General features: G+C 37.6%; 1 protein-coding gene across 3 annotated transcripts; it reads left to right on the plus strand.

Annotated features, from left to right (window-relative positions):
* The first annotated feature begins 2,760 nt into the window (after nucleotides 1-2,760).
* On the plus strand, nucleotides 2,761-12,551 carry lrp10 (low density lipoprotein receptor-related protein 10). Of its 3 annotated transcripts, XR_015495646.1 has the most exons (11): nucleotides 2,761-2,818; nucleotides 3,403-3,594; nucleotides 4,547-4,579; nucleotides 5,695-5,833; nucleotides 6,036-6,226; nucleotides 6,314-6,783; nucleotides 8,306-8,736; nucleotides 8,833-9,027; nucleotides 9,147-9,418; nucleotides 10,259-10,640; nucleotides 10,775-12,551. XR_015495646.1 is itself a non-coding variant. In XM_087261033.1 (10 exons), the coding sequence occupies exons 2-10, from the start codon at nucleotides 3,546-3,548 to the stop codon at nucleotides 11,457-11,459; spliced, it is 2,247 nt and encodes a 748-aa protein (XP_087117159.1). In that variant the 5' UTR covers nucleotides 2,761-2,818; nucleotides 3,403-3,545; the 3' UTR covers nucleotides 11,460-12,551. The 3 variants fall into 3 exon arrangements, 1 of the variants encoding a protein (XP_087117159.1); XR_015495645.1 differs by having other exon boundaries at nucleotides 9,147-10,640; XM_087261033.1 differs by lacking the exon at nucleotides 10,259-10,640 and having other exon boundaries at nucleotides 9,147-9,276; nucleotides 10,851-12,551.
* The last annotated feature ends 46 nt before the right edge of the window (nucleotides 12,552-12,597 follow it).

Below are 12,597 nucleotides of genomic sequence, written 5' to 3' on the forward strand. Positions count from 1 at the left end.
GCACGCTATCATCAAATTGTATCATTTTATGCTTGTTTAATAAATTTTTACAACAAGCTTAAGTCAGGCCCTGTCACATTCTTTATAAGTGAAAATGTACGTTTATGTTAGAATCTCCCTTGTAGTAGACCTAAAAAAAGTATTTTCTGTTCAGCTTTCTGTTTATGTAAATATATTTTAAAGTGTCATTTATACCTGAGATTCAAAGAATTTTCAATATCATCTTGCCAGTGCCATCAATCATAAAATAATGATTGTTATGCTCAGTCATTAATAATTGTGTAACGATAAATCTTATTATAAACAGCCTGTCAAAAACACTAATGAATCTGCTTCCTTTTTTGAGGAAACCATATATTTTCCTTAAATTCTTTGATAAGCAGAAATGTCAAATTAACAACATAATCCTCTGTATATTGCAAATGTCTTTCAGTCTTTGCGGACACTTTTGTAATTAATTATATTATTTTTTTAAAATGTATAGATTTGAGAGGTAATTTATCATGATTTCTACAAAAATAATTTTAAACATTAATTAGAAATGGTTGGTGCAACATTTTTATTTTGTTCATTTAATTTCGTCTTGTTAATTTAATTTAATGTTTGTTGCAACAATAAGCACAATGATTTCTTAAAAGTGGTTAAGAACAAAACAGCAGTGTTTGCACAAATAGTCTACTATTAGTTTGTTTGATCACACGCCTTTGCTTTTGCCTTCAGTAAATTTATGTAAAGAGTTATAATGTTATTTGTATCTATTTTATTTTCATTTAGTCAAGCCTCCCTTTGGACAGGTGTTGAGAATTAGCAAATCTGATAAAACACTTAAACAAATGCATTTGGTTGTCCAGGGTAATGTGTAACAAGCAAACAAACAAACAAACAAACAAACAAATAAATAAATAAATAAATAAATAAATAAATAAGGGTTCATAAATAAATAAATAAACAATTTATTTATTTATAAAGTTTATTATACATTTATTTATGAATAATTAAATAAATAAATAAATAAGAAATTATCATTATCTATTTATTTAATAAACAAACAAACAAACAAACTAATAAACAGACAAACAAACAAACAAACAATTAAATAAATAAATAAATAAATAAATACATGTGACATTAAGAACTTTATCTTGCATATTTTACTGCAGCCAAGATTTTTCCAAACACTTGATTAGTTTTGTTTTCAAACATTTGTTTTATTGCGTTTTACAGTAGTTTTGTACACAGTGTCCATATAACAGATTGCAGCTGGAGTAGCCTGTTGCTATGGTTTCTTCCTCAGACAAAGGAGAACATCTGCACAGTCTATATCTATTTATCTTTTGTGGTCTTTTTCTTTTACTTTTACTATTTCAGCCAACTTGCCTTAAAATGCAGATATTCTGTGAAGATATATACTTTGGACAAGTTAGAATTTTAATACAAAATAACTTTTCCTCAAACACACATAGGCTTAACTTTACAACAATTAATGGTAAAAAATTGGCCACCAATAAAAACAAATACATTAAAATTGTAATCAATAAAATTCACCAAAAAGTATAACCATTCTACTAAAATTATAAGCTGTTCAATAAATAATAAAAATTTTAAATAAAAATTTATATTCAGAGCATTTGCTGTGACACTCATTTATTTAAATCAGGTGCTGGCCAAGTACAGGAATATCCTGGACGACAACCTTCTCCAGAGTGCTTAGGACCAGTCACATTTCTGAGACTGGGACGAAGCTTTACCTTCCAACAAGACAATGACCCTAAGCACACAGCTAAAATAACAAAGGAGTGGCTTCACAACATCTCCGTATCTGTACTTGAATGACCCAGCCAGAGCCCTGACTTAAACCCAATTAAGCATCTCTGGAGAGACCTAAAAATGGCTGTCCACCAACGTCTACCATCCAACCTGAGAGAACTGGAGAGGATCTTCAAGGAAGAATCATAGCTGTATTTCGAACAAAAGGGTGCTTTACTAAATATTGAGAAAGGGTCTGAATGCCTAGGACCATGTGATACTTCTGTTTTTCTTTTTAAATAAACCTTAAACCTTAAAATGTCAACAATTCTGTTTTTCCTGTGAATATGGGGTGCTGTGGGTACTTTAATGAGAAAAAAAAAACAAATGACTTTAGCAAAAGGCAAATTTTGATTCCGCTGATTTAAAGTATTCTGCCTTTTACTGTCTATCTTCCACCAGCGAAAATACAGAGTTTATTGTAATTATTTTAATAGTGAACACTAGGCTATATTAGAAAATGTGACCCTGGACCAGAAAACGTTATTGTGTGTAGGCATATATTATGAAAATATAGGTCATTGATCATGTTCCATGTCATGTTCATGTCAATCATGTTCAACGAAGATTCTAGTTATTTAAAAAATTGGATCTTGGTCAAATAGTATTATCGTATCCTAACAAAGTACATCAATGGTATGGAAAGCTTATTCATGCAGCTTTCATTTGATGTATACACCTCAATAAAAAAAGACACTTGTGACAAAGGTTTTTTTGATTCATGATGACAGTTGTGGAAATCAAATATATATGATCAATCTTCCAACTTAAAACAAATAGCTGAGTAGCCTAAGCGTAAAAGAAGTGTAACTGTAACCTACTTACGGCAACCAAATGCTGGAAATAAAGCGCTATATGCTGGCATCTGGTGTTGGAAGATGAATATTACAGACTGAAAGCGTTGTGCAGAGCGTCACTGGAACGTAGATGGGTGGCGTCTTTTCTCCCACCTACGAGACAGAACTTACGGAAGTGGCTGGGAGCGAATGTCAACAAGCGAGGAAGAGAAAAGGTACGATAAACATAAAGTCACAAAACAATACTGTACGTACAATCGAAGCGGCATGGTTTGAAATAGTTTATATTATGACGCCATGCCTTAATTGTGTACTTTTATGTAGTAGATTAAGTGACAGGAAGCCAGCTAGCTTTAGCAAAGATCAGGCGAGTGAAAAAAAGCTGGCGAAAACTTTCCGAATTATATGTCAGTTTAGACGCTAGTCGGTTGCATTTCTTACAGTTTAAATTCGAGGAAACGAGCTTAAGTATATTTCATGACTGTATATATGAAGTGTCACTGACTAGTTTGACTGTTTCGTGAATAAACATCGCAGTGCTATTCTGCCTAACACCGACTTGCGTCACTGTTGGGACGAAAGTGAGACAGGAAGTCATCCTTTCGAAATCGATTTTTAATCAATTACTGAGTATTTTTATGTCGAATTCATAATGTATGTTGACATATTGTATGTTGACACACTAGTTTTCCTATTGAATCATTTGTTAAAAAAACAAAAAAAAAACAAAGGCATATATGCTCCGAGAGCCTGCTTTCTTTGTCTGAAATGGTTATGGCATTTATTTTTGTCTTCACAGCTAAACACTTCCAGCAAGATGCATTGGTGATGATGGCGCATGTCATTGTGGCGAGCTGATGGATAAACTGACCAAAATTCTTCCATAAATTGTATTTTAATTAGTTTTTTTCATGAATCATTGACAGTAACTGGCTTGATAGAATGTCTGTTTTACACAGCCTTTGCTTCTTAGGTCTTTTGTTTTTAACAGGTAAGATACAATCTTGTCTATAAGTGTATTTAACACAAATATGGGGAGCAATAGTTTTATATTATGTGTATACATCTGAGGAAAACTGTTCTTATATGTGTTAAGTTGCAGTTACATTTGTATAAATAGATGACAATACTTACTTACTTAATTACTCCCTAGGCCATTTATATCAAAGTTGATATTTAGCCGCAACATATTGGTGTTTCGTAACATCTAGTTTTTATGAGGTGGGTTGTTGGCCAACACTCATCCCCCAACCTGGAGGACCAGGTTGTACCCACATATACTAAAGACAATTCGGCTTACCCAATTTACCTACTCTTTGGACTGTGGGGGAAACCGGAGCACCCTGAGCAAACCCACATTAACACGTGGAGAATATGCAAACTCCACACGGGAATGCCAACTGACCTAGCCGGGGCTTAAACCAGCAACCTTCTTGCTGTGAGGCAACAGTGCTACCCACTGCACCACCGTGTTGCCCCCAGAAGACAATACATTGTTGAAAAATTTGCAATTTTACCTTTATGCCAAAAGTCATTAACATTTTAAGTAAAATGATCTACCTGTTACTTATCTGCTGTAAATATATATAAAAAAAGCTACTAAGAACTTAATGTGGACAACTTTACAGGCAATTTTTGCAATAGTTTTTTCCCCTCCATATTTTCAGATAGTTGTATCTTGGGCTAATGTTATCCTTGCAAACAATACTCTTCATCAATGAAGAGCTTATTTATTCAGCTTTCTGGTGATGTATAAAATCCAAAAATTAACACTTATGACTTAGCTTAGGTAACATACATTAAAAACTTTACCTTCCCATAACATAACACAACTTTAGGGTCAAACCTAAAAATGATTGCATTTAATTTTTGATAAATGGCCAAAAACAACGTTTAGAATTTTTTTTGTTTATGTAAATAACTTTTGTATTCTCTTTCCACAGTTCCTTGCACTCTGAAGCTGGTTTTCAGTGCTGGTAAGAAAGCGCTTCACATTTCTCTAATGTTTTTTTGTCAGTTCAATCACACTCAGACAATGCTAGTAAACACAGTCTAAAATGTTGTTAGGTAATCCACTTTTAAACACTTTTATAGGTAGTTAATAACACATTAGCCAGATTACATTCATAGTGTAAGCGCTTTATTGACATTTAGCAAACACCCACAAAAATACCAGCCTGCTGACCTAGTTCTTAAACATGACAGGACGTGTTGCTAACATGTCAGCCATTGCTGTTTGAGATTGTACATTTGGTTTCAAGCAGTTTTTCTAACCAGTCCTTATTCAAACCGACCCAAAGAGTTCGGCATAGCTTTGCGGTTGTCAAAGCAGAAATGTAAGCTGATGTCCCCTTTAGTAATCATATGTTCCTTTTGCATACTTATGTCACTAAATTGGATGGAAAGATCAGAAAACCCCCAAACATATTAACAGGAAAGGGTTTAAAGTTGGACAAAACAGACCAATTGCAAAAAAAAAGTGTAAATAAGAATGTGTCTAACTGCTCATCCAGTTGACCAAATGCATCTTATTGCCGGGTGTAAACAGGTCATTTGTTTGTTTCTTAGTCTAAACACTCGCTTTAACATCCACACCCAATGCCTCAGTTAAAAATACAACATTCCTGACTAGAATAGTCATTGTGAAGACAAAATTTAAGCATTACAATTAAAATCTCATAATATTTTTGAGCTATCGGTATGTCAAATATGTTTACATATTGGTTGTCCTGTGCTAGTCATTCAATCTTTTATCACAAACACTTCATCGGATCAGAGTTACGGTTGTGAAACAAATGTTCACAAAATAAATGTAGTAGTTTTGTAAAGAAATAAATATTTCCCCATGCATTATGTTCAGGTTTTTCATGTGAATTTGCCATGTTGACGGAAGATAAACAGCTGTTTTGGTGTTTGGTGCAAACTTTTTTTGCCAGTGTGATCACATTTACATATTGCATCCTTCAGAATTGTCTTTAGATGTTTTTAAATAATTCCAAATGATACATCTTCCAACAAGTCATATATTTTGTTTATTGTTGTAGACCAGAGCACAACTGTAAAGATTTGTTTTGTTTATTGACTGTTTCAGCTCTTTGTGATCATTCACCCAAAATACTTCAATCCAGACAAGGAGAGATTCATAACTCTCCGTATCATTCCTGGCCTTACCATACACTTAACTGCAGTTGGCTAATAACCTCGAAAGTTGGGGAGCGCGTGATCATCAGGTAGCTTTGATACGCTGTCAATGAAAGCTTCTTAGCATGATTAAACCTTGTGTGTATATTAAAACAGAAATTCAACCAAATTATATTGAATGATCTGTTCTCATTTTGGTTCTTGTTGTTACACAGTGACACATTGCTTTGATCTATACATGATCTCTTTTTAGATTACCTGAAATTTCCTTTGTGTGCATGTGTTTTGAAGTTTTTCCCAGTTTAATATGAGATGTGGGCGGCAATGGGTCTCTGTGGTTCCTCTCACTGGCAGCCCTTTCAAACTCTGTGGTTCCCAGCTTCCAGCACCATTTGAGATGACCGGTGGAAACATTACAGTGACGCACCACTTCATTCCACATATTTTCCCTGTAACAGGGTTCCGTCTATCATATTTTAAAGGTATGGTTCATCACAGTGAAAGAAAATGAGTAGTTTTTGTAAAACATTTTATCTGGAGTGTTAATTCTTTTTCCTCCACCTCTCCAGACTCAGGTCCCTGTTTTCCAGGCGAGTTTGAATGTTACAGTGAGCGTTGTCTCCCGGCATCATGGCGCTGTAACGGACGAGTTGAATGCCTTGGTGTTGGTGATGAACTTGGGTCGGACGAAGACGGATGTTACAGTCCTGAACCACCCATAGACAATAGCCTAAATGACCTCCCTCCCTTTGAAACCACCACCTCCACAATCTCATTATTGAGCACAGATGCACCCCCTCCTAAAATCCCGGACTTTCCCTTGTTGCCACAAGGAGGGCCATGTGGAGGATACTTAAAAGCATTTTATGGGTCGTTTACTCCCCCTGTCCCCACAGGACAGAAGATGGAATGTGTGTGGACAGTTGACCCCCAAGATTCACGACCGCTCAAATTAGAGCTTCAGCAACTGGACCTAGGTGTTAAGGACTTGATCACAATCACAGACCAACCCTATGGCATGGGGAACATCATTAAAACAGTGAGTTTTACTCTGCATTGTCCAGGGGTCTTACGAGTTATTGAATTATAAATGCCTATTCTAGACATTGAAAGTCTGGTAAATAGTATACTTTTCTGTCCAAGTCATTTAGTTTGTTGCTTTGAATTTTAGTTTGCATTTATTTAGATGTCATTTTTCATTACCATATTTGTTTAAAGGTCCCGTGAAGTGCTTTAAAATGTGCATTTTATTCAGTGTTTGACATAATCTCAACCGAAACACAAAGACAGGATTGAACATCGTGTAGCTTCTTCCCTTTTTATAAAACAAGCAGTAGCGTTGTGCTATGCCAGTGAAAGTGATTGAGCTCAACTGCATCAAATGTGAAGCGTCTTGATGGGGGCGGTGCATGTCAGATTCTAGACAGCATTTGATTGGTCACACGATTTGATAAGAAATGAAGTATGAGGTGATTGGGGAAAAAACATTGATCTATTTAGGCGGAAGTGGCAAACTATAAGCCTTACATGTTTTTATCAGTTTAAATCTTCTAAACACGAGTTTTGGAGCACACTAGCTCATAGATTTCCTAAAAACGTACAATACTTATACTAACATCTAAAAAACTTTATTTCAATTTCATGGGATCTTATTGTTTCATGTCTGTTTTTTATAGTTAGGCTATTTTTCTGCTTCATTCTTTTCCTTTTTTAAATTGGCAATAACTTACTTTAAGTAAAATGCAGTCTGTGCCTCTTTAACAAAGCTAGCATGTAACGATAATAACTTTTGGGAGTTTGACTTCAAAATAACCTCTTTAAAGAGGGTCCAAATTTGAAGATAAATTATAAATTGTCATTCAGATAGTGGCTACTAAATACTAAAAAATGATATTCAAGTAAAAAACATTTTAAAATTAAAAAAACAACAGAGGCCTATGTTTCATATCTCAATCATTACAGGTTATAGATATTCAGCATTGTTGTCGGTGCAAGGGAATTCAGGGAATTTGATATTTAACTTAGAGTAGAAACTCTGATTGTCAAACTTGTTGTTCAGTTAAACCAGGGGTGCCCAAACTTTTTCATATGAAGGGTCAAAAACCAAACCTGTTTGAGGCTTGTGGGCGAAAGTAAATATAGTTGCCATGGCTAATTTTCTAATTTATTTGATCATATTTAAAAATAACTAGAAAACATTGCTTTATATTAACTAATACAGCATGTTTATTTTATAATAAACTTATTAAAGTAAAAAACGAAAGCAATCTCATTTATAACAGAATGGAGTCTTCTGTATAGTCCTCTCTTATGTTAAAAAATCATTTACAACATTTAATTGAAACATTTAATTTCGATTGGCTTTTTTGTAGCACAGCAATAAAACAAACAAACTAAAAATGTTATGTCAAATTAGAAATGATGATCTCTTTTAAAGGCATTCACCCCAACTCTCTTCATCTTCATTCCTCTCTACTTTGGGCATCTCTGGTTCAAACTGTCATACCGTTTCAACATTTGTTAATATGAAGTCTAATGCTGCCTCTCTTGGATTACTACAGATCACCTTTGTGTCCAATAACAAAGCAGTTGAAGTGGAATCTCGCACTGGCTTGCTTTCGCTGATCTACCGCAGGGAACCTGTACTGGAAGGTCGGGGCTTTAATGCAACCTATCGCATCACAGATTACTGCCTTCCATGGGAGGAGCTTTGCGGAGGATCACTTGGAGGCTGTTACACTGCAGACCAGCGGTGCGATGGGCACTGGGACTGTCCTGAAACAGGCCTGGATGAGGAAGCGTGCTGGGGCTGCAAGGCTGGATCTTTCTTATGTGCGATGGGAGGAATTAAGAAAGCGGGCCACCAAACAGAAAACCCTGTCTGCTATTCGTTTCACGAGCGCTGCAACTACCAGCTCAACTGTCCCGATGGAACGGATGAAAGAGAATGTACCATCTGCCAACCTGGGACATTTCACTGCGACAGTGACAGGTTTGTGTGTGGTTAGAAACGAGCGTTTGCGTTCTGCCCATTGTTTGATTGGATATTGTGTGTTTTACATGTGTTGCCATTTATTTAATTGAGCAGGTGTGTGTTTGAGAGCTGGCGCTGTGATGGACAGGTGGACTGTAAGGATGGCACCGATGAGCTTAACTGCACTGCCACCCTGCCCCGAAAGGTCATAACCGCAGCTACTGTTGGAAGTCTGGTTTGCGGACTTCTGCTTGTCATCGCAATGGGCTGCACTTGTAAGCTGTACTCACTACGTACGCGAGAGTACAGGTAAAACATCCTAAAGTAGATTGTCATCAGATTAGCTTAAAAGATTTTTAAATATGACTTTCAGTAGTGCCTTTTTCTATGTGGTGTCTTACTATTTCTGTGTGCTCTTGCTTTCTCAGCTTGTTCGCACCAATCACTCGGCAGGAGGCTGAACTGATCCAGCAGCAGGCCCCGCCCTCTTATGGTCAGCTGATTGCTCAGGGAATCATCCCACCAGTGGAAGACTTCCCTACTGAGAACCCCAATGAGGCAAGAGTTACTGTTTCAATGCATACAGGCTGAGAGAAATAGGCAGTTCATAACAGCTAAGGCTGGTTTAGCTAAGGCGCACTCGCGGCTGTTAGTAAATCGTTCAAAAAAGGCACCTCTTATTGCAAAAAGCGCATACGGTGTGATTAATGCAACATTAAAGGTGCAGTAGGTGATTGTCTTCAGAAGCATTTTTTGTTGTGCTGGTCAACAAAAGTCTCTTCACAGTCTAATAGTAATGATTAAAATAAATGATCTAAATGTGTTTATATGTATTTTTATGTTTTGGGTAAGGCATAAATCTAAAAAATGTTCATCCAATCAAATAGAGTCTGGCCGACATCTCTCATATTACCGATAAGTAGCCCAATCTGTCTGTCAGCAAATGCAGGTTTGAACAACTACGCAACCTTTTGTACGCAGCTCCACCAACTGCCGCGCGTTCACGAGAGGGAAATAGAGCATGCACGCGATCGTTAAAAACCTGCTAAATCAAAACTTTTTAAAAACCTGAATCAGTATTTGAGTTACTTTTGCACGCTGGAGAAAGGATGACACAATGACTAAAAGATTTCTCTTAGACAGGTAATGTTCTGTTTTAAAACTATTTTAGCTTCACGCAAAGCTGATTAAACGTTAGATGTTGTTGTTACAAATGGGTTATATCTTCACAGAAGTGTTGTTCAGCCAGTAAAACCTTCAGATGATAGATTGATAAGACTATTTTCAGTTTGGTAAGGGACCTTTTACAGCATCGATAATGTAGATTTTAATTAGTTTAACAACAAAACACAAGTAAATACAGCTAATCTGCCTAGTCTCTCCCTACATTGTTTACCATGCAACTGTAAATATTTGCTCTGAAATAGCATGTCAGTTTGGCTTGCAAGCACTAGTTGCTTTTAACACATGAGAGAGGGTTCTTTTGCTGTGCTCGGACTGTGATTCAGAGATTTATGCTTAGCTGTTAGCATTGTGGAAGATCACCTACTGCACCTTTAAGCCATGATGGACATAATGGCTAATTCATACCAAACGCGTCTTTGCTTCTAGAAGTGTGAGGCGCTGTGCTCAGGAATGGGTTTAAAGAAGCCCAGCCTAGTGTAATATTCACATGGCATGATATTGTGAACATGATAAAATAATGGGGCCATTAGAAAAAGGGAACCAATATGTTACAAAAAGCTTTTCAAGATGTATCATATAACTCAGGATATCTGGACAAAGCCACAATGAGCACATCCTCAGCCCTGATATCATTGTAAATGAAACAGTTGTCATGCCAACTTTCTATAAACAGAAGCTCACAGCAGTTGCCCTGCATCCAAGCTCTTCTGATTGGTCCATTGCTTTTGGAGCTGACAGCGATTAACTGCGCTGTGTGTATGTTCAACTTGACACAACGTCTAAAATGGCGCTCGCATGCGCAACACTTGCAAGTGTAACGTGTAACGGTCACACACATCAGTCCAGCATGTTTACATTGAAAAACAAATAGAAAAGTAGTGCATTGAGAGCAGTAGTATTTGATAACACTGCATCTGTATTTGATTATAATGTGTTTTTTTTCCCAGACTGTCTCTCTCTCTCTGCGAGGAATACTGCAGCTTCTCAGACAAGACAATGCTTCCTCTCTACGGCGAAGACGCAGGCCTCGATTTGTCCGCAGAGCGGTGCGACGCTTACGAAGATGGGGCTTGATTCCCAGAGCCACCTCCAGACCAACACAGACCACGGCCTCTTCTTCTCAACAGACAGAAGCTGCTAATTCTAGTACTCAGCCAAGTCAGTCAAGTCCTGGAGCCTCCTCAGTGGCCACAGAGGCTTTCAGTCAGTCCTTGACTCAAAAACTGGGTTTATCCCAACAGACAGAAACGCAGCAGCAAGCCGAGGCTCCTCCACCTTCTCCATCTCCCCCGCCTCCTTTTCCTTTCCAGCCAGTCGAATCTGCTGAAGCGCAACAAACCCCACCCATCACTGCCCCACCCAGCAGTCCCTCACTGGCGTCTCTCTTCCACACCCTCGGACGGAGTATTTCGCGTTTCAGACCCTCTCCATCCACTACTTCGCTCCCTCTTTCCGCATCCCCCTCTTTTTCTTCTTCTTCCTCTGAAGATGAAGTATTGCTGATTCCTCTCTCTGATGACACAACCTCTGAAGACGACGTGCCCATGCTGACTTGAGCGACTTAGCTGGTCTTTTCTTCTCTCTCTCTCTCCACCTTGTTCTTGATCTCCCTGCCTTCCTCTTTTCAGCACGTGTCAGCGTCACCATGTTTGGTTCTTGTGCTGGCTTGGTGCCTTAACTCGTATTAGAGCATCTGTTTAAATAGTATTGTGTGTCAGAAATGGTTGACAAGCGCCTGAGCGTAAGGTCGGTGTTGGTTGTGCACTTAAGTGTTGAATATGATCAAAGAAAATTTGCACAAAGAACCCTTCCTCCCCCTCCAAAATGGCTTACGAAATGTGACGTTGGTTTAAACAGATTGATTTTAGTTAGAATTGCTTGTTTGTATCAGCAGACATGGTTGCGTGATGTACATACATGTGAGTTTACCTCATAACGCTATTATAGGCCACATATTCTATTGTGTGTGTTCCTCAGAAGTGCCTTTGATTGAGCTTCCTGTACATCACTAGACTGTATGTTGTGACTGCGTTATGTGCTTGCACGTAGGGCCAAACACACTTGCACAAAAGTTTACACATAGATGTAGAACTCACCCTCGCTATGTATATGGTAGTGCATGGCAACTGTGGCAATAACTTGATAATAAAGTCATGTGTGTTGTTAGAGTGAGTGAATGTACGTGTGTGTATGAGAGAGTGAACCAGCTGGAAGTGGAAAGCCACTCAGCTGAGACAATCTTTTGTGGAGGTTTCACTCAGACCTTCATGTGCACCACCACCAACCTGAATGATACTTTATCACAATAACTTGAATTTGTCTTTCAAAGTTTTCCGATTTCATACCTTTCCGGCTCAGTGGACAATTAACAGGCGAGCAGTCGTAGTGCCATATCTATAGTGTCTTGATTTTAGCTGCTGTTATGATCTGTCATTTCACTCCCTATTTTACCCTGTCGATGTTTTTACGCAGTGTATTTTTAACGCTGAGGTGTTGTTGAACTCTCATCTGCTGAATGGTGAACGCATTTAAAATGACGTGGGTGGGAATTATCTTAGATGAACTGAAGATAGCAGGATGAATTTCACTGTATATATTTGCTAAACCAGCTGGAGAATTCACAAAAATTAAAATGATTTGCACTTTTATTCTTACTTGTGTGATTTCTTGGGTGAATCTTAATGATTGTGCTTG

This window comes from Danio rerio, chromosome 7 (assembly GCF_052040795.2).
Source record: "Danio rerio strain M-AB ecotype USA chromosome 7, GRCz13ab, whole genome shotgun sequence".
NCBI classification, from domain to species: Eukaryota; Metazoa; Chordata; class Actinopteri; order Cypriniformes; family Danionidae; genus Danio; species Danio rerio.